The following is a 21497-nucleotide window of genomic DNA, read 5'->3' as shown; positions in this document are numbered from 1 at the left end:
CAAAGTCTTTCTTTCAGTTTGCTGCCTGGATTCTAGATTATTAGATTATTATTTAATAATATTTCATGATCCTTTATGGATTTCAAAGTTTTTTTCCCACCCTTTTTACAGCCCTTTCAAAAAATGTATGCACTGTATTAGTCTGTTTTTGTTGGTTATAACAAAATATGTGGAACTAGGTAATTTATAAAGAAAATGAAATTTGTTGCTTACAGTTTCTGAGGCTGGGTAGTCCAAAGTTCATCTGGTGGTGGTGACAGTGACTCAGGGGTCTCACATTGTAAGATGGTGGAAGCAGAGAGAGCAGGGAGAGCAAGGGAGAGAGAAAAAGACAGACTCTCCTCTTCTTTTAAAGCCCTCAGAACCACGCCTTGACCACCATTTTTAATCCATTCACTACAGCACAGTCCTACAATCCAATCACCTCTTCAAGGCTCCACCTTTCAATTACCATATTAGGATTTCCCACTCTCTTAACAGTCACAGTGGGAACCAAGTTTCTAATACATAAAACTTGGTGCCACAATTCAAGCTTCAGCGAGTTTTGGTGGGACATAATTCAATCCACTGCATGCACTATTTCAGAAAGACTGAAAGTTTAAAGACCAATACAGATCTTAGCTGCAGTTTTGAAATCCAGTATGCTCTGAAAGTCAAGTTGTTCTTGTAATGTTGGCATCAGAACTCATTTGACTACAAAACCTAACCTGCCCTGACACGAGACAGTATATGACTGCTTTACCCCTTGTGGTGTGATATTCCTGCTGATGCAGAACTGTTAACATGTTGTTCTTGTAATGTTGGCATCAGAACTCATTTGACTACAAAACCTAACCTGCCCTGACACGAGGCAGTATATGACTGCTTTACCCCTTGTGGTGTGATATTCCTGCTGATGCAGAACTGTTAACATGTCTGATTTTGGGGAGATGCCTTGACCCTAATGGTGTGTGTGTGTCACATAATCTATGAAATATGACCTATGTAGGCTTTCTAAAATCTGAAAAACTTCTGAATTCCAAAACGTATCTGGCCCCAGGGTTTCGGGTAATGGATCAAGGACTTGGGAGATAAACATCCCTGCACCCACCACCTGTTTTGGATGTTTTATTTTTAGGGCAATGAAGCATTCCAGATAGAGCTGTTGCTTCTTTATCAGTCCCCCGAATTGTCCTTTCCATCCATTTAAAAAATACTTTTACTTTATTTACAATCTACTCATTTTTTAAAGACAATTTAGAGCAGTTTTACATTCACAGGAAAATTGGGCAGAAGATACAGGGATATCCCATATGCTGCCACCCCCCAGCCTTTCCTGTATCAATATCCCCAACCAGAGTGGTACATGTTAAAATTGATGAACCAATTATATGATGAACACATCATTCTTACCCAAGGTTCATGGTTTACATTAGGGTGCACTTCAGTCTCGCTGTTGTACACTCTATGTGTTTGGACGACCTACTCATTCTCTAACCTAACCCGATTCTCCAGCAACCCCCTTGGGTGGGCAGAGCAGCAGTTATTGTTCCCATCCTGCAGAGGGGAAAAGTGAGGCCCAGGGAGGTTGAGAAGCTTGCTCAAGCTACCCAGCAATTCCGTGGCAGAGCCAGTCCTTGATTCCCTGGTGGGGAGGAGGATAAAACCACCACCCCCAGCTACAGGGAAAGAGCCCTCGGCAAAGAAGCTGGCTGCTCTTTCTGGGAGTTTGCAGGCTTGAAGAGATGGTGCAGAGAGTCCCGGGCAATGGGAGGACCCATGTGCTGCAGCAGAGTCAAACCTTCAAAGGGATTGACAATGAGAGTGAAGGGGCCTGGAGGGGCCTGAAGGGGCCTCCAGGGCGGGTGGAGGAGGGTCTGCAGGAAGAGGCCGGACTGCAGGGAGGGAGGAGGGAGGGAGAGGGGACTGTGCAGCCACTGCTAAGCCCCGTCCTGGTCCTTCGTCCGGCATCCCACCCACCTGCCCACCCCACCAGGCTGTGACCCGCCCCACGCTGCCCGACCCGCACCTCTCGCACCCGCAGCCCCCCAAATGCTTGGAGCCACCGTCCCATCCCGAGGAGCCCAGTGATCTGGAGGAGCTGGAGCAGTTCGCCCGCACCTTCAAGCAACGCCGCATCAAGCTGGGCTTCACGCAGGTATGAGGCCGCCTTGCAGGCTGGGCTGTGGGCACAGGGGTGAAGGGGGGTGGCCTGTTGATGGGCGTGTGAGGGCGTGACCCGCTGGTGGGCCCAATGCCGGAAGGCCCCGCCTTGATCTCCGCCCCATCCCCGCCTCACTGGCCTAGGGAGATGTGGGCCTGGCCATGGGCAAGCTCTACGGCAACGACTTCAGCCAGACGACCATTTCCCGCTTTGAGGCCCTCAACCTGAGCTTCAAGAACATGTGCAAACTCAAGCCCCTCCTGGAGAAGTGGCTCAACGACGCAGGTGGGACGGGCTGGGGCTCCCGGCTGTGGGCTGGCGCGCGCGGTGGCGGGGGAGGCGCGCTCTCATGCTCACGTCTCTTCCCGGGCACAGAGACTATGTCCGTGGACTCAAGCCTGCCCAGCCCCAACCAGCTGAGCAGCCCCAGCCTGGGTTTCGACGGGCTGCCCGGCCGGAGACGCAAGAAGAGGACCAGCATCGAGACAAATGTCCGCTTCGCCTTAGAGAAGAGTTTTCTAGCGGTGAGGCCCCTCCTCCTGGGCGGCCCTGGGGGTGGCGGGCAGATAGGCCTGGGGCTAAGGAGCCTTCTGCCCGCAGAACCAGAAGCCTACCTCAGAGGAGATCCTGCTGATCGCAGAGCAGCTGCACATGGAGAAGGAAGTGATCCGCGTCTGGTTCTGCAACCGGCGCCAGAAGGAGAAACGCATCAACCCCTGCAGCGCCGCCCCCATGCTGCCCAGCCCTGGGAAGCCTGCCAGCTACAGCCCCCATCTGGTACCAAGAGCCCCTCTGGGTGGTGGGGAAGCACAGAGCTCGGCAGGCACCTGTGTGAAGCACAACCCACCTGGGTGTCGACAGAGCCAGAACAGAGGCAGGAAGAGTCACTCACAGCGACAGGCTCTCACATAGATGGAGCACAGGCACACAGGGACACACAATTTCCAGGGAAATATGGTTTTATGTGGGGCATACAAGCACCCGCAGATATGCACTGACATAGCCAGATCTAGAGTTATTATCACAGGGACATAGCCATATGGGGATGGATACACACGTCCAGGAGGGACATGGGCCAGGTAAGGGATACACAGGTTCACAACCACAGAGATAGGGAGAGGTGCCTATTTACCTGGCAGGGACATCATTACACCTATGGGTGTACCCTCAGGTCCACAGCCGCACACTGGCCCGCTCAGTATCTGACAACTGAGACATTCTTTATTCTGTCCCTTCATTTCCACTCTTGGAAAGGGCTGTAATGCTCCAGAGAGGAGCCCTCTGCCCCCAGTAGTGTGGAGGAGGGAGGGACTGTCTGAGCTGAGTCATAAGGGACAAAAGAGAGTTAGCCAGCCATGTGAAGGAGAAGGGCCTTCCAGGTGAAGGAACCAGTGTGAACAAAGGCCTAGAAGCCAGAGTATGCCAAGCCCAATCTGAGGAACACCAGTGCAATTGAGTGTGGTTGGAGTTACAATGTATATGAATGAGGGTGGGGGTGGGGTGGGTAGGGGGCAGACACCCCAAGTTTCACAATGAGGAGCTTAAACTCAAACCGTGGGCAGTGAGGAGCTAAGGAGTGGTTTTGAGCCAGGGAAGGACAAGGTCAAAGATTTGCATCAATTTATCCTCCTAAATCCCCCCCCCCCCCTTTTAGTTGTACCTTCCTTGCCTGAGTCACTTTGGACAGTTTCTCCTGCATTGCTTGCCAGCCCTGCTATTGAAAGGGCAGCATTTGTTCATTCTAGGAAAGGGCTTTTTATTTTGCAGAACCAGCAATAGCAGGATCATATAGAGCAGCTGCTCTTCAGGTGCACAGTCACTTCAGACAGGACGCAGCACTGCAGACTTTAGCCAGATTGGATACTGTCAGATGAGAGGTGGGGAGTGCTCCCAATTGTGAATGGGTCCTTCCTGCTTGTGGCTCAGGATCACCTGCTGAATGTGAAGAAAGTATGAGGGAAAGCCGCGGTATAATATAAATGTAGCCTTGTACCCAAAGCCCCCTCTTCCTCTGTCCTGGAGTCCCCCCCATCATGGGGGCAGAGGAGTGGGGGTCATACCCACAGGTAGTATCATGTGGCTGCTCAGAGACTGTGGCCTAACCATACCTCCTTTCCTTTCTCACCAGGTCACACCCCAAGGGGGCGCGGGGACCTTACCATTGTCCCAAGCTTCCAGCAGTCTGAGCACAACAGGTCAGGGAGGGCAGAAGATGGTGAGGGGGGACTGGGAGGATGCTGCACAGGCTGGAGCCTGAGGTTCTCAAGCAGCTCTGGGTGTCCACGGGCCTCAAGGCTGAGCCTGGGGGTGTGGGAGGCATGGGAGGGGAGGGACAGAGGGAAGAAGGCAGGTGTGGGGTTGCTGAAAGTTGATGTACTTGGGTTTTGTCCCTGGCCTTTGTCATTTATAAGCCTTGTGAACTGGAGAAGTTACTATACCTCTCTGAGCCTCAGTTTTTATAAAATTATTGTGAATGTATAATATATACAGAAGATATATACATAAATATGTACATACAAGAGTATACAGTTGTTTCTCAGTATCTGCAGGGAATTTATTCCAGGACCCCCCTGGGGATATCAAAATCCTCAGATGCTCAAGTCCCTTATGTAAAAAGATGAAGTATTTGCATATAACCTATGCACATTCTCCTGTATACTTTAAATCATCTCTAGATTACTTACAATACCTAGTACAATGTAAAGGCTATGTAAGTAGTTATACTGTATTTTTAAAATTTGTATTATTTATTTATTTATTTAGGCTGGCCGATATGGGGATGTTGTATTTATTTTTTATGGTTCTTTTTTTTTTTTTTTGAATATTTTTGATCCATGGTTGGTTGAATCTGCAGATGCAGAACCTCCAGATATGGAGGGCCGACTGTATGTACGTGTGTGTATGTATATACACACACACATGCATAGTCTTGTACCCAAAGCCTCCTTTTCCCCCTTCCTGGGACACGGCATGTTTAACACCATATATATGAGAGTAATATAAAAGAATAAGGGCTGGCCAGGTGGCTCAGTTGATTAGAGCGAAGTGTTGATAACACCAAGGTCAAAGGCTCAGATCCCTTACCAGCCAGCCACCAAAAAAACCCAAAACAAGACAAAACATAAATAAATATATATATATATATATATATATATAAAACAAACACACTATTGCTCCTCTGCAGGTTAGAAATAATAAGTGGAGGTTTATAAAGGAGGAAGGGTGTAATTATCACACCCATTTTATGAGATAGATTCTATTATTATCCCCATTTTCCAGATGAGGGAACTGAAGGTCAGAGAGGTTAAAGCACTTGCCCATGGGCACATTTGGGACTCGACAGAGCCAGAGATTTCTACCCAGGCAGCCTGGACAAGTCCGGGCCTTCAGCCCGCCCCACGCTGCCCATTCCTGAGCAGCCTGCAGAGTGCCTCGTACCCCTGCCCCCTCCCTGGCCTCTAGAGGGAGCCATAGGGCTTTTGTCTCCACTTGCCTGTGTGAAAGTGATTCAGGGTGGGGCATGCAGAGTACCAGTGTATGTCTGACACAGGGCATGGGCTCAGTAGGTGGCAGCTGCTCTTACTTTGATTATTGTGATTGCTATCACCATGGCAGAGGTACAAGGAAATGGCTCTGGGAAGAGAGGGCAGGGAGGTTTAGGTCTATTCTGACCGAGGAGATGCTGCACGGGCGGGGAAGACAAGTAGGAGATGATCCCAGGTTCCTCGGTGGGGGATGAGTGGAAGCTGAAGACCCCATCTCTCTGTCTCTCTCTGGCAGTTACTACCTTATCCTCAGCTGTGGGGACGCTCCACCCCAGCCGAACAGCCGGAGGGGGCGGGGGCGGGGGCGGGGCTGTGCCCCCCCTCAATTCCATCCCCTCTGTCACCCCCCCACCCCCGGCCACCACCAACAGCACAAATCCCAGCCCTCAAGGCAGCCACTCGGCTATCGGCTTGTCGGGCCTGAACCCCAGCACGGGGTAAGTGGACAGCTGCAGGTGGGGAGGCTGTGGGAGAAGCAGGGTTGTTGCTGCTTCCAGGATGGGGAGCTGCACCCCAGTTTCATTGGCGGGCCCCACCCCTGCTAATGCCTCTGCTTTGCCTCTTGCAGAAGCACAATGGTGGGGTTGAGCTCCGGGCTGAGTCCAGCCCTTATGAGCAACAACCCTTTGGCCACTATCCAAGGTGCGTGCTCCCTCATGTCACTCCCATCGTCACCAGTCTTGCCCCCTGGGGCCTCGAGCCCCCCCCCATTGCTGCTCCAGCCATGCCATCCTGCCCCTGCTCACTGCATCGCTCGCCTCTTCATGCCCATCTCACCTCTGGGGAAGATGTGAGGGGTGCTGATGGGGGTCAGTGGGACAGATGGGAAGACAGGGGGGCACTCTGGGCAGGACAAAGGTCACCCCTGGCCCGGCGTGCCCTCAGCGCAGCCTCTCTCTCTCCCTGCCAGCCCTGGCCTCTGGTGGAACCCTGCCCCTTACCAGCCTTGATGGCAGCGGGAACCTGGTGCTGGGGGCAGCCGGCGCGGCCCCAGGGAGCCCTGGCCTGGTCACCTCACCACTCTTCTTGAACCACGCTGGGCTGCCCCTGCTCAGTGCCCCGCCTGGCGTGGGCCTGGTCTCGGCAGCAGCTGCGGCTGTGGCAGCCTCCATCTCCAGCAAGTCGCCTGGCCTCTCTTCCTCCTCCTCTTCATCCTCGTCCTCCTCCTCCACTTGCAGTGAGGCAGCAGCACAGACCCCTGGAGGCCCAGGGCCTGAGGCAGGGTCCAAGCCTGAGTGAGAGCCCTCTACGCCTCCCCTCCCACTCCTCTCACCCCCACCTCGGTCCCCCGCTGGGAAGAGGGTGAAGAGGCCAGCAGTGGGGCCTAGAGGGTCCTTGGAGCAGGAGTGACAAAGGAGGAAAGACCAAAAAAAAGAAAACAAACAAAAAAAAAAAAAAAAAAAAAAAAGCAACCAACCAACAAAAAAGAAAACCAAAAATATTCACAACAGAAACCAGCTGCCCCAAAGGAACCAGAAGTGAAAAACAAACAAACAAAAAACCAAAAACAAACCAAAAAACCCCCACAAAATCATACCAAAAACCAGTTATGAGCCAGACCTCAGCGTGCTCACCCTCTGCTACGACACCAAATAAGAACCCCAGCCAAGGGCGGAGAAACCTCCGGCAGGTTGGACCTCATGCCACTGAGCCCTGGCTGCGGGGCCAACCCCCAACCTTGCCTCTCCCAGTGGGGGTTAGAGAAGGAAAAAGAGAATGTGCCAGCCTTTTAGCCCCTGCCCCCAGCCATGGGCCAGCGAAGACAAGGCACAGCCTGGGGCAGATGGGCTGGGGCTCAGAACTCCCCTGCCAAATGTCCTTTTCCAGAAGGTGAAAGAGAAAGGGCCTGAACAACCTTACACCAAATATTCAGTAGCTTCATCCAAAGGATGTACAGAATTTTTAGCATTGTGCTCAACAGAATGTGTCCCTGCCATGTGTCCCCCTCTCCCCTTGCCCCTAGCTCTCCCTACCTGGGCAGGGGTCTTGCTTTAACCTCCTCCCCCCAACCCCCAGCTAGGGCAGAGTTCAGGGAAGGCCTGGGGATGACTTTTCGTCCCCTGTGCCTCCCCTTTTTCCCTTTGAAGGGTGGGCTAGGCTATTTTGCCAAGTTCTAGCTCTCACAAATCCCTCCTCAACCCTGTCACCTTCCACCGTTCTGAAATCTACCCCCTCCCCAGTCGATGGGAAGGTGGAAGTTTCAGGCAAGAGGAGATGTGGTGAGGGCATTCAAGTTGTCTTTTTTTCCATTCTGTCAGTTTCCCTGAAAAAAAATTCATATTCCAGTGCCTATCGGTGGGATCCTTCACGTTCTTTGACATTAACCAGAAACCAAAAAAGAACTCTTCTTGCTCTTCCCACCCTGTGCCCCTGTTATACTGGCAAATACCCCCCGCCCCCACACACACTCACACTCCCCAGTAGTGGGGTCCCTTGAGATGGCGTCCCCATCAGGGTCCATGTGGCGGGGACAGTGCCATGACCTGTGGTCCCCATCTGAGAGGGCACTGTGGTGGGCACCACTCCCATGAGACCTCCACGAGTCTTGGCTGGACCCTGTGTTTGCCCAGCCCTGGACACGTCTCAACGAAGGACAGAAGAGAGACGCTGCTGGGAGCCACCTTGCCCTCCTGCTACTGTGGAGGCCAACAACAGTTTGAACCAAGACACACACACACACAGACACACAAAAACAAAAACAGAAAACCAAACAATAAATTAAAACTAGAAAAAAAAAATACACACACACACACACACAAGGGAAAGAAGATGAGGACTCTTCAAGAATAAGAAGGAGCCGCGAGGGGGAGCCAAGCCCCTGCACCAGTGGTCCAGGCCCTTGGTCCCCAAGGCGGATGGAAAGATGGATGCTTCTTTCTCTTCATAAATACCTCATGGACGTCGTTTCCGGAAAGTTGGAGGGGGACAGCTGGGGCAGGGCCTGTCCCTCAGCCAGGGCTGATGGAAATAGGTGGGCGGGGCAGAGAGAGGGTGTCAGGGACAGGGGTGAAGAGCCCCAAACACCCCGCCCCCCAATCAACTGAAAAAGCTTTAAAAAAAAAAAAAAAAGACAGGAGGAAAAAACGGAGTAAGAAAGCAAAAAGATTGGATGAAGAACTAACAATTTCCAGGTGTTTTGATTCCTCCTTTGATTTCTTTTTCTGTTCTCTTTGTCTGTCCTCTCTCCTCTCTTTTCCTTCTTCTCTCGCTCTTCCCTCACCTCTCTCAATCTCGTTCTTTATGTGTCTCTCCTCAAACCAAAGTGTTGCTGTGAAGGACACGAGCCATTGAAATCAGAGTGGAGCCCTGTGGCTACAGAGTGGCCCCTGGGCAGGAGCAGAGGAAGGGGAGAGCCTGGGAGAAGGCGGTGCTGCACCTGGCGGCTTCCACACTTTCTGCTGGACACTCCAAGGAGATGCAGACGGAGCCCTAGGCCTCAGCATTCTTTTTTTCTTATCTCCTTTCTCCTCCCTGGGAAAGGAAACTGTTGGGCCTGGCCACAGAGACAGCAGAGACTCGGCTGTTGCAGGGGCCTCCATATGCCTTGTCTGGGCAGCAGAGGAGTAGCCGCCCCTCCCACCCCTGGCACTGATGGGGCCTAGCACCTCGTCAACCCATCTTCGCCGGAATGTAAGCATCTCCGCTGAACCGACTCCCTGCCCTTACCCTACCTCTAAGTTTGTCCTTTTTTATTTCCTGAAGAGAGAAGGGACTGGTGAGAGGGCCTGGGCCCCAGCCCAAAGGTGGAGAGGGGGCCAAAGGCACCTGACCAGATAAGTAGTACATTTGAGCAGAGCAAAATGAAAGGAATTATAACCAAAAAACCCCTCCGAGAAGACAGGCAGCATGGAAGCATGGAAGGCATGGTGGAGATGACTCAAACAAAAACTGATTCTAGACCAAAAAAAAAAAAAGGAAAGAAAATCCAGGACTCACCACCACCCACTTCATCTGCTTCCTCCCCATCAAGTCCCACCACCTGGGACCTCTCCCCACCCCATTGTGGAGGTAGTGGGGCAAAGAGGAGAGGAGAAAGCAGGGGGCAGGGATGGGGCAGATGCCCTGACATTTGTGGAGGGACCCCCATGCAGCTGGGGGTTGTGGGGACTCTCCCCATCCAACCTCCACAACTGGGAAAAGAAAAACAAGAAAGAAAATTTCTGGGAGGGGGAAAAATAACCAAATCCCAAGCTTTAACTACAGCTGTGAAACCAAATATTGGGAAGGGGGTGGGAGGGAGGGAGGGGCAGGTAAGCCCCAGGTCTCCCCCCTGGGCCCCCCTCCCCCGAGGACTCGAGTAAGGCACCAAATACCTCATAGAACTTTAATGTTAAAAAAAGGAAACCAAATATCGTTGGCTGGGGGCCAGCCAGGGCAAGGGGCTGGGGGGCTGGAGGGAGCCAGGGTTGGGAAGGTGATGGGGGAATTCATGCCCCCACCCGTCTGCCCCTTCTACTTGGTCCCCCGTCTCGACTCCAGGAAACAAAACTATCTCATTGTTTTTATTTTGTGGTCTGTACAGAGCCTGTGTCCGTGTGTCTGTGTGTGAATGAGAGTTGGAGGGCTGGGGAGCTTTGTGTGGGGGCTGGGGAGGGAGACCCCAGGCCAGGCTCTGGGCTAGGTTAGATGTCTGAGGTAGGGGGCAGGGGCCTGGGCTAGAAAGAGGATTGATAAGTGGATTGGAATAAGAGGGAGCCCTCTGAATCTCTCTTCTCCCCAACCCTGACCTCCTGCTTAAGGGATAGAGACTGGGTCTACCCTAATAGTGGGCCTTTTAATTGCCAAAAAAAAAAAAAAAAAAAAAAGCCAGTAACTAATCCACCTCTCTCTGTTCCTTCGGCAGGTGGTGGGGGGAGACGAGAAGTGGGAAGAGGGGCTGGGAGTGTGTGTGTGGGTGAGTAGAGCTGGGGAACCCAAGCCCCTATAGGAGTTGGGGCTAAGATCAGGAGGCGGAAGGATATAAGCTTCCACGCATCTCCTCCCTTGGAAAGCCAAGAGAGGGTCTCCAAGCCCAGCACCCTGGGAAGTTAGGGCAAGGGACTAGCCAAATGGTCAGTGACCTCTTGACTTGACTAGTGTTTCTCACCCACTCAAATCCCAGGGTGCTTCTCTCTTCCTCTAGCCCAGGGTAGGGGGAACTGAGTGAGTGAGAGAGAGAGAGAAGAATGAGACTGAGCAAGATTGAGACACGCGGGCCCTCACTGGTCTCTGAGTGGGAAAGGCAAGTGCGAGATATAAAGGCCTCCAAGAGAAAAAAGAAACAAACCAAAGATTTAACCATTAAAAAAAAAAAAACCCACAGACAACTCCGCTACCTTTTTATACGTTGGAAAAAAAAGTGAAAAAAAATTTAAAATAAAAAAAAAAAAAAAATACACAAAAACTCCAAGCCGCAATTCCTTCATGTGGTTTGAACTTTGACCTCAGCAGTCTCCAAAGCAAGACGATGACGACGACAAAGGCGAAAAAAAAAAGAAAAATAATGTATATTTTTAAGTATTTGTCCTTGAAATGTTAGCTCCCTGTTAAACAAAAAAGGAGAGAAAATCCAGAGAGAAGTGTTGCTGGGATGGAGACAACTATTTACTATGTCTGTGACCCCCTTCCCTCTTCCTCCCCTTCCTCACCTCTTTCCTTTCCTCTATCCCTGCTGCCCCTCCCCCAAGCCCAGGGGCTCAGTATTTATTTATTTATGTAATTGCAGGGTGACTAGGGGCCTATCTCAACAACTTGTAGAGGGACTTTGGATCATGGTGGGGTTGGGAAGGGGTAGGGAGTTTTTTGGGAAAAGCAAGAGTTGATCTTTGATCAACTCTGCTAGCTCCTTCCTGGCCTCTTATCCCACCACTGCCACCATCACCTCCCAAATCCAGGGCTGCACTATGGCAAGGTGACCACCCCAACCTTGTAAAGATCTGATTGGCTCAGTCCTTTTTAGGGTGGGTGTCTCTCACCTATTCACTTGAATGACCACAGTGGAATGGGGGTGGGGGTAGTTGGAGAGGGTGGCAAGTAGTGGCAAGGAGACCAAGAAGCAGCATTCAGAAATTGAGTAGGCCCCAGAGCAGACCTGTCTTTCCTCCATTCTCACCAGGTTAGCCCTCCTTTTAGTTACATCTGACCCCTGTGTTTGTAGCCCCCTCCCTTCCCATCCTGTACCATGCCCCTCCTTTTCTTGTGGTAGCGGGTTAGCGTTTCAGTGTTCTTAACTCCAATCTGCTTGTTCATTGTACAATGTGCTTCTTTTAAGGCCCCATTTTTGTAACTTGAGTGTGTCATTCATCTGAACAACATCAAAAAATAAAAAATTAAAAACTGTACAGAGAAATGACTGCTCTGCCTTGGCTTCCTGACTCTCTGCCCTGGGAAGGGTGGTGAGGAAATCAGGGTGAGGTGGAAATGTGCTGGGGAGGGGAGGGCTTTACTTCTGTTCAAATAGTGAATGTTCAAGAGTGAGGCTTGAACAATTTTTTCCACCAATCAGAAAATCAAGTCTTGGAACTTAGGATGAATTCAAACTTCACTTCTGCCATTTTTTAGATACATGACCTTCTATACTTGAGTTTCAGTGGCCTCATCTGTAAAACAGGGACAATACCTACCTCATAGGGTTTTAACAAAGGAGATGATGGTGTAAAGTGCTCAGGACAGATTTTCAGCAGTCTTCAATAAATGAGAATGAGAAAGCCAAGATACCAAGCAAGCACTTCCTCACCTCCATCCATGGATGGTTCCCGAAGACTAAAAACGCTTTTTTTTTTTTTCTCCTTTTTGTTTTTTTTCGTGTCCGGCAACGGACCGCAACCCTCAGTATCGTGCCCGTACCGGACCGGGACCGGCAACGGGATCGCAACCCTCGGTGCTGCGCCCGCTCCCCGCTCAGCCAGTGAGCGGGAACCGGTCTGTATGTGGGATCCGAACCCTCGGCGGGAGCGCCGCTGCACTCCCAAGTGGCACACTGTAGCAGTGCGCCACCAGGCCGGCCCTAAAAACGCTCTTTAAAACGAGTTGATTTTCAGGTTGTCTGATAGTCCAATGTTCGCCCTAGCCCCCCTTTCTTTTTAGAGTGACGTTAACTCTTTGCTGGCTTTTGTACAGCTGGCCGGTTTGGGGGTGATGTTAATTAACTCTTCTTTACTCCAATTATTGTGCCCATCTTAAGTCATTTGGCAGAGACAACAACTTCACAACAGCCAGGCCATGGGCTGACCCCCAAGACCTCATCACTGAAAATCAGAATGGTACTAGCACTGCTTTCTGCTTTTTTTTTTTAAAGATGACCGGTAAGGGGATCTTAACCCTTGGCTTGGTGTTGTCAGCACCACGCTCAGCTAGTGAGCTAACCGGCCATCCCTATATAGGATCCCAACCCGTGGCCTTGGTGTTATCAGCACCACACTCTCCTGAGTGAGCCACGGGCCAGCCCTAGTACTGCTTTCTCATGAAAATATACTGAGCTGTTGGGTCTCCTTGCCACTGTTCCATCCTCTTGATGTATGCTTGGCACACAGATCTCGGATCCTGTAAATTCAATAGTGAAGGCTGGGGGGATGGAGGAATAGGGAAAAGGAAGAGAGAGGGGGTTGATAATTTAGTAAGATAAGAAGTGTTAGGGGCCGGCCCGGTGGCGCACTGGAGAGTGCGTCGCTTGGGAGCGCAGTGGCGCTCCCCCTGAGGGTTCGGATCCCATGTGGAGACCAGTTCCCGCTCACTGGCTGAGTGCGGTGCGGGCGCGACACCGAGGGTTGCGATCCCATTACCGGTCAGTAAAAAAGACAAAAAGGAAAAAAAAAAAGTGTTAGAACTGCAGTCTTGGCAAGACTGTAAGAAAAAAAAGTACCTCCCCATCTCTTAAGACAAGTCAGTGTGAATGGTGCTTAAAAATAGTACACTGAGGAAGATCATTCTGTCCAGCCCCCTGCCTTCAAGGTCAACATACAGACCCAAAGGGCCAGCCCGTGGCTCACTTGGGAAAGTGCGGGGCTGATAATACCAAGGCCACAGGTTTGGATCCCTATATAGGGATAGCTGATTGGCTCACTTGGGAGAGTGTGGTGCTGACAACACCAAGTCAAGGGTTAAGATCCCCTTACCAGTCATCTTTAAAAACAAAGCAAAACAAAACATACAGACCCAAAAGTGCTTTGTCATCTAGATCATCCTGCGACAAGCAGATAGCACACCTTAGGGGTCTGGAACTCACTGCTTGTCCTGAAGCTTCAACTACATGTCCACCTGTAGCCTGGTGAATATACCCAACTGCTCTAAATGTCCTGCCTTCTAGTCATACTTCTCTCATCAAGAACATATTGGGCACTAAAAGCCCAGTGTTCTGTCCCCTTGACTATTTAGCTTGCACAACTTCCATTCCAAATAAAAACAGGCAATGCAAGCCTTTTCTTAGAAGGGCCTGCAAACTCCTTTCATCAGAATTGGTATGCACAATAGATTCCTGGGTCTCACTCCATGAGTGCTTGCTGGATCCAATTTTCAAGGCGAACTGCCTAAAGCACATTAAAATTTAGGAACCTTTGCCTAATTCAAACACCAGCACCCAATATATGACTAGTGCTATCTTTTTTAGGACAATGGTTCACCTAAGAACCATGGAAGTTTCAGCGGGATGATGGCGAACACTGAGTCCCCCGAATTTGTTCGCACCTGTGTTTGCACACAAACTTTTTTAAAGCCTTTATTACAAGTGCCAATAAAAGAACAATGGGGCTGGCCGGTTAGCTGAGTTGGTTACAGTGCTGCTGATAACATCAAGGTCCATGGTTTCATCCCTCTACCGGCCAGCTGCCAAAACAAAATAAAAACCCAACAACAACAACAAAAAACAATGGAGGAAGAATAACCATCCTGGTCATAGAGCCATTCTTCTCTACTGAGAGCATCTTTATCTTGTTGTCAACCCATACCCTTAGGGTCTTTTCTCCATTCCCATCCCTTTTCTTGATTGAACCCTGACTTTTATCTGGTTTTGCAAGGAGGATACTCCTATTGTTCTAGGCACCTGATATGATTTTCAGGATGTTACAGCTCTTCTTGAGAGGGAGTGGTTCAGGAATGACTTTATCTGGGGGTGAGGACCCTGCATGTTGGGCTAAGATGGCTCAAGTTGTTTCTGCAGGGTATGAGGTTACTGAAAGATGGTGCCAATGATCAACACTTAGTGGGAAACAACTGCTTAATAGAGAATTGCTCTTCATAGAAGCTGTTAGGACATCAAATGGGTGAGTGCTTTTTCTCCTTAGAAATGATTAAAATAAGCATAATGTAGTTAAAAAAAAGTAGTGGAGTTAAGAGATCTGCTTCCTAGCTCTCTTCTTGTCTGAACAAGTTAAACCAGTAATATTCAATGTCCTAGAGCCCTAGTGGCCATGGATGGTTAAAGGCCTGCTGAAGGGAGTAGAAAGTAATGAATGGGGAGGCCAAGTGGGCAGGTCTCAGGCCTTCCTTTCCCTGAGTTTCAACACAAGAAATTTCCCTTTCACCTCTTGTTTATTGGGATTCTGAATTCCTTCCAACAGACGGATCTGGGGGGAGGGGTGTCTTAAAGGAACGGCTAACGCAGCAACTGAGCATCTCCACTAGTCACACTCCCCATCTCCTATCTCCACCACACTCCGCTAAGTATGTGAAGGCAGCAGAGTGAGGAGGAAAGCACGTGGGTGATTAAATCAATTGAAACCAGGCTTAAGTTCAAGCTCTGACCTGCCTGGATTGAAATGACCTTGGGCAAGTCACCTCAATGCTTTTGACTTCAGATTCCTTCCCTGCAAAATGTTTACACAGGATCAGTGTGAATATTATTCAAAGTGATGTAGAAATGTACTTGAGACAAACTAGATGTTCAAACCAGCCACCCCAACAATTCCTCTCCCTACAACAAAAATCTGTTGGCTGAGCCAAAGTTCAACTCCAGGGGGCACTTAAGGTCTCTCTCCCTTAAGAGGCTTTCTACCCAAGGCAAATATTATTCAGTATCTTCTCCAACTCTCCAACTGGGTCTGGACCCAGGAGCTACCCTCCTTTACTGCCCCAGACATCATGCCCAACCTACGCTTGCTCCCAGGGATCCAGTGAGGAAATCAGATGGCCTTGGGGGATGAGGCACACATCAGGCCAGAAGTTGGGAGATGGGGGTGGTAAGAATCTGAAGATTTCTCTAAATGTTCCTGCCACTGACAGAAGCACCTTCAAGCTTTTCCACAAAGCTGTGGGGACCTCTAGTGGCAGAGCTCCATGCTGCCTTCATCTAGCACCAGATTAAAGTCTCAGCTCTGAGAGCCAGGCCCCCGACCTCAGATCCTTCTCTCCAACTGTCTGCCAGGCCCTGTTCTGGGTGCTTGGAATGCAGGCACAAGAAGTGAGACCCAGTATTTGAACTTATGACCCCTAAATTCCACCTTGCATAGCTGGGCCTGACAAAAGCATATATATGTCCAACTCAGTCTTTATTACTGTTTCACTTTGGGGCCATCAGTGCTAACAGGTAGAAGGTGGGGAGGAGGAAGACCTTTGTGCATATCAAGGACCCCAGAGCACCCCCCTGAGAAGAGAATAAATCTAGCTACAGAACTTACATGGTGGTGGGGAGGGGAAGAGGAAGGGACACAGCACATACAGAGGTTTAAGAGAATGTTGGACGAGGACCTTCAGCAACAGGGCCTGGTAGTGCTGAAAGAAGGAAATGGGGCAGTCAGCCACTGATCTGGACACCCTCAGCCTCAGGCAGAGGGTAGATCTCAATGGCCTCCACCAGGGGCAGTGCCTCTACTGCAGTCTCCATCACAGCCAGGCCAACAGCAGCCTCTGCCTCTGCCAGCTGTTGCCGCACAGCTGCCTGATGCTGCTGCTGGTGGGTCTTGCGGTGCTTCCAAAGGTTTGAGAAGGAGCGGTAGCTCTTGCCACAGTCAGGGCAGGAGTAGGGCCGTTCGCCCGTGTGGATGCGGCGATGTTCTGCCAGGCGCATGGAGATGGCAAAGGCCTTGCCACACACTTCACAGGCAAAGGGCCGCTCGCCTGTGTGCAGGCGCCTGTGATCTTTCAGATGGGTACTCTGACGGAAGGCCTTGCCACAGTCAGGACACGGGTACGGCCGCTCGCCTGTGTGGATGCGCCGGTGTACCTGCAGCGATGTTTCTGTGCTGAACAGCTTCTTGCACTCGCTGCACTCCAGGCCCCTGCGTCGGGCAGGGGCCACAGGGGCTGTGGTGGTAGTGCTTCCAAGGGCTGATGGGGAGGTGACTGGTGTGCGAGTGGCCCGCGGGGCCCGAGGAGCTGGGGGCTCCTTAGCCAGGACCTCTCCAGGCCCAGCAGCTGCATGAGCTGCCTCATGTGCCTGTAGCCGAGCAGCTGAGCCCACTTTTTTGCCACAGGTGCCACACTCAAAACGCCGTGGGGCCTGGGCAGCAGCAGCTGCACAGCGGTGCTCACGGAGCCGCAGTGAGGAGGGGAAGGCCGCCCCACAGGATGTACAGCGGTGAGGCTGGCGCCCAGCATGGGCCACAAGCTGGTGCACCTCCAGAAGCCGGCGCAGCAAAAAGGAGCGAGGGCACTCACGACACTTGTAGGGGTACTCGCCCGTGTGGTGGTAGCGGTGCATGAGCAGACGGTAAGGGCGGTGAAAACGCACCCCGCATTCCTGGCAGCGGTAGGGGAAGTGCTGGGCGTGCACCAGACGGTGCTGCCTCAGTGTGGAGCTTTGTGTGAAAGCCTTGCCACAGTCCCCACACCGGTAGGGCCGCTCACCTGTGTGTGTGAGTCGGTGGCGGGCTAGGTTGGCAGGCGAGTTGAAGGGCTTGGAGCAGTCAGGGCAGGGGAAGGGTCGTTCCCCCGTGTGCGTGCGCAGGTGGTTACGCACATGAGACTTTTTCTTGAACATCTTACCACAAATGCTGCACTTATGGCGCCGTTCTAGCCTATGCACAAAACGCTGGTGTCGGGTCAGCTGCAATGCCTTGCCAAACTCACGGCTGCACAGGAGGCAGCGGTAAGTGCCTGGGGCAGTTGGCCCTGCTGAGCTCTCTTCAGACATGGGGGGCTCTGGGGCCTCTGGTTCTCCAGTTTCTGCTGGGGCTGGCTCAGGGAACCCAATGACAGGTTCCTCTGGAGGAACAGGTGTTGTGGGCAGAGGGACACCCCCCACCCCATGGGTACGCCGGTGATAAAGGAACTTGGTGAGGTTGACGAAGGTCTTTCCACATGGACATGAATGCAGAGGATTTGGGGTGTGGGCTCGCCGGTGGGCCAGGAGGAGAGCCTCTGTGCCGAAGGCCAGGCCACAGTCTACACACAGGAAGTGGGACTCGCTGCTGTGGTCTCCAAGGTGCTGGTCCAGACTGGAAGGGCTGGGGAAGACACGACTGCATAGGGGGCACTTAAAAACTCCCTCCTGGTGACTCCGCAGGTGCTGCTGTAGCTGGTGGGGTGAGAGAAAGAGCTGGTCACAGGCTGAGCAAAAGAGCTCCTGTGTGGCTGCCCCACCTGGCTCTCCACTGTTGTTCCTCCGGGCCCTGCGACCCCGGCGATCGCGCCCAATGGCTTCACCATTGCGAAGCTCATAACTGTGGTCAGAGGCAGGCAGGGGGTCAGGTTGAGACACGGCCATCTCCGCAGATGATGGAGTCAGGGTCTCTTGCTGTAAGGCAGATTCCTCAGACTCTGGGGCAGGAGTAGGGAAGTGGGTGGCCTGGTGCTCCAGGAAGTCGCCTGGCAGCTGGAAGAGCTGGGAGCACTCAGAGCACTTGTAGAGGAGTAGCTCCACCTCAGTCACTACCTCAGTGGTAGTGGCAGCTGCAGACGGGACAGCTGCCCCTTCCCCACCCTCTTCTGCCTTTCGGTACGAGTGCTCCACAGCCACGCGGGCCTGGCCCACAGGGGGCCCTAGGACAACTGGGGACCCCAGGACAACTGGGGTGGGAGGCTTAGTGGAAGTGGTCCGGAGATGCGTCTGCCGGTGGTTCAGCCAGAGCTCCTGGCTGGCGAAGAGAGCCTTGCAGTCCACACACTCGTAGTGGATAGTGCTAGAGCTCAAGGAAGGCGCTTTGGGTGGTGGCTCAACTGGCACTGCCTCCTGGGGTGCCATCATCTTCAGGTGCAGCTCTTGGTGCTCCAGAAGCTGGCTGGGTGACATCAACAGCTGCCCACACTCCAGGCACTGGTACTGGCTCTCCTGCACTAGGGTCTGATAGAGACCTGTGCCTGAAGCTGCCTCTGTAGCCACAGTGACTCCAGGGTCAGCCACACCTACCAGCTCAAAGTGCTGCTGGGGTACATGGGAGTTCTGGTGCATGAGCACCTCCTCCAGAGAGCCATAAAGCTGGTTGCACTCAGAGCAGACATAGCGGTGCTCAATGTACAGAACCGTCTCCTCTGACTCCTCAGTCATGGCGGCAGCAAGGCCCTGGTCTGGGAGAGGGGACAGTGTGGACAAATCAGTTAGGTACTGCTTCCTCAGTCCTCCCCAGGGACAGTTCTTGCCCTTTATCACCCCCATCTCTCAATACCTTAGATCTATTTCACCCATTAACTTCTTCCTTTGATTTTTTTGGGGGGCTGGCTGGCAAATTCCTTCAATTTTCCTACTCCCACCCCCCTCCCTAACAATTCTTCTTCCCCTGAACATACAAAACAAAAACACCAAACACAAAATCTTCCCAGCAGTCCCTTCCTGGGGAATCTACCCCAAATCTCACTCTGAATCAACTCACATCAAACTCCACCCACCAGATCCTTGTAACCTGTCCAATCCCTAATCTCCCATGCCTCACAGCAGGCCTGAAGGTCCTGTCAACCACACAGGAACCTGTCTTCTCTCCACTCAGACTTCCTTCCACTGACTCCTCTCCTGACCAACTCATGTTACCCCATTCCCTCTCCAAGGTACCCAAGGGAATCTACACATAGACCTTAACCACCTATTTCTCCCTGCCATACTACTCCCATGGCATCTGCACCTTCTCCCAGGTTCTCAGATTTTTTACACCCAGACCACTCAAACAGCCCCAATGCCCATGACTCTACTTTGGGCATCCTTACATGGTGCCACCCCTCTCCTTTACACACAACTCCTGCCACCCACTAACTCTCTCCCTCTGGTGCCCAGATTCCTCACATCATATTTTCCCTCGATCAAATTTTCTCACATTGGGCTAACCCATCTCCACACCCTGACTTTTCCCACCTTAATTACTTCCTCATGATACGCAGACTCCGCTCTTCAAATTACTTAAGCCCTTCTACAAATCAAGGCCCTCTCCCACAATCCTAACTTCCTATCCAGAATACCCAGACCCATCTTCACAAAGGCCTAATCCTTTTTCCATACCTAGACTCTTCCCACCACCCTAACTTGTGCCCCCAGAGTATCTACACACTCTTCACATTAATGAACTCTTCTTTGTACTAAGACAAAAGCTTTAATTCTAATTCCCTCTGGGATACCTAGGTCCCCTCTTCACATTGACTTAAGCCTCTCTCTCTCTCTCTCTCTCTCATACACAGCCAACCTAACTCATTCAGGGACACCCAAACCCTTCTTCATATAAACCTAAGTCCCTCTTTGCAAAAAGTCCCACCTCAACCCTAAACCATTCCAAGGATGCCCACACCCGTTCCTCACATTGACTTAAAACCATTCTTTACAAACCCACATACCATAACCCATTCCAGGGATACCCAGATCACCCTTCATATTATTAACCTAACCTAGTCCTGTTTGCAAAAAGACCCAATTCCACCCTAACCCATTCCAGGGATGCCTAGATCTCCTCACCCCATATCAACTTAATTCCTCTTTTTTGTAAAAATACCCCTCACTGACCAGAGATAGCTAGACTACCCTTCACAATGGCTTAAACTCCTTTCACACATCCCCCTCCCATTGCCCAAATCCCCTTTAGGGATAACCGGACCACTATTCTACACATGCAGAACTCCCATCACTACCCTAATCCAGTAGTCACAGCCCTCTTCCTCACACCCAAACTCCTCTCAGCAGCACACCTCTCAGGGGATACCCAGACCCCCAACTTCTAATCAACCTAACATCTCCTCATTCTTATTCCAAGAATACCCAGGCACCACCCCCTTTTGGCAAACAGATCTCTCTCGCCACCCTACCCCTCACCCCAGGAATACCCAATCTTATCTTCACCTTGGCCTAATTACCTGTACTTTAAAAAAAGACTACCTCCCCCCAAGCTCATGCTACAGACACCCAGACACTCTTTTCACACTGACATAACCCTTCTTTGTACAGAGACCCCTCTTAACGCATTCCAAGGGTACCCGACCCCCACCTCCCAACCACGTTGGTTTAACGCTGCTTCCCATTAATTTAACCCCCTCTTCACACCTGGACCTCTCCATTATCTAAATCTCCTCTCTAGGGTTAACCATTTCCTAATATGTTTAAGGCTAATATGTTTAGTTATTCTAATATTCCTAATATGTTTAATCGTCATTCCAAGCATAGCTAGATTTTTCCCTCCGTTACTTTAATTACCTCTTTTCTTATGCCCTAAATCCCACCTCGGGCACCCAAGCGCCTTCTAACTGTCCCCACCCTTCAGTCCTGAACTCGTCCCACCACCAAGCCCTTTGCCCCACTACCCCATGGAACTCTCCTTGAAAGTAGCTCTAACGCCTCCCCTTCCCACCCGGGTCCCTCTCAGTCCCCAGCCCCAAACCCGGCCCTCCTCACTCAGCCCTGCACACGACTCTGACCCTTCCCACACGTCCGCCCGGCCCCCGCCCGGCCGCCCGCGCGCCCCGCGGGCCGTTGGTGCAGCTCCGCCCTC

General features: G+C 51.6%; 2 protein-coding genes across 7 annotated transcripts in view; one reads left to right on the top strand and one right to left on the bottom strand.

Annotated features, from left to right (window-relative positions):
- The window catches only part of POU2F2 (POU class 2 homeobox 2), a 35316-nt gene extending 28255 nt beyond the window's left edge, over positions 1–7061 (top strand). For 2 of the 6 annotated variants that reach the window (XM_008567236.1, XM_008567233.1), the window contains 7 exons: positions 2024–2137; positions 2287–2428; positions 2519–2667; positions 2744–2920; positions 4272–4338; positions 5924–6125; positions 6599–6948. In XM_008567236.1, the coding sequence (XP_008565458.1) occupies positions 2024–2137; positions 2287–2428; positions 2519–2667; positions 2744–2920; positions 4272–4338; positions 5924–6125; positions 6599–6638 (891 nt within the window). In that variant the 3' untranslated portion in view covers positions 6639–6948. Of the gene's footprint in view, positions 1–1975; positions 2138–2286; positions 2429–2518; positions 2668–2743; positions 2921–4271; positions 4339–5923; positions 6126–6256; positions 6331–6598 lie in introns of all 6 variants that reach the window. The other 4 variants (XM_008567232.1, XM_008567237.1, XM_008567235.1 and 1 more) reach the window with 4 other exon arrangements.
- Positions 7062–14367: 7306 nt separating this feature from the next.
- ZNF574 (zinc finger protein 574) overlaps positions 14368–21497 on the bottom strand; it is a 7601-nt gene continuing 471 nt past the window's right edge. The window contains exon 2 of the mRNA XM_008567231.1: positions 14368–19104. Coding sequence (XP_008565453.1) covers positions 16394–19084 — 2691 coding nt within the window. The 5' untranslated portion in view covers positions 19085–19104 and the 3' untranslated portion in view covers positions 14368–16393. The remainder of the gene's footprint in view (positions 19105–21497) is intronic.

This window comes from Galeopterus variegatus, unplaced genomic scaffold (genome assembly GCF_000696425.1).
Source record: "Galeopterus variegatus unplaced genomic scaffold, G_variegatus-3.0.2 Scaffold306, whole genome shotgun sequence".
NCBI classification, from domain to species: Eukaryota; Metazoa; Chordata; class Mammalia; order Dermoptera; family Cynocephalidae; genus Galeopterus; species Galeopterus variegatus.
Note: the sequence above shows the minus strand (reverse complement) of the source record. Positions and strands in the feature narration are given on the sequence as shown.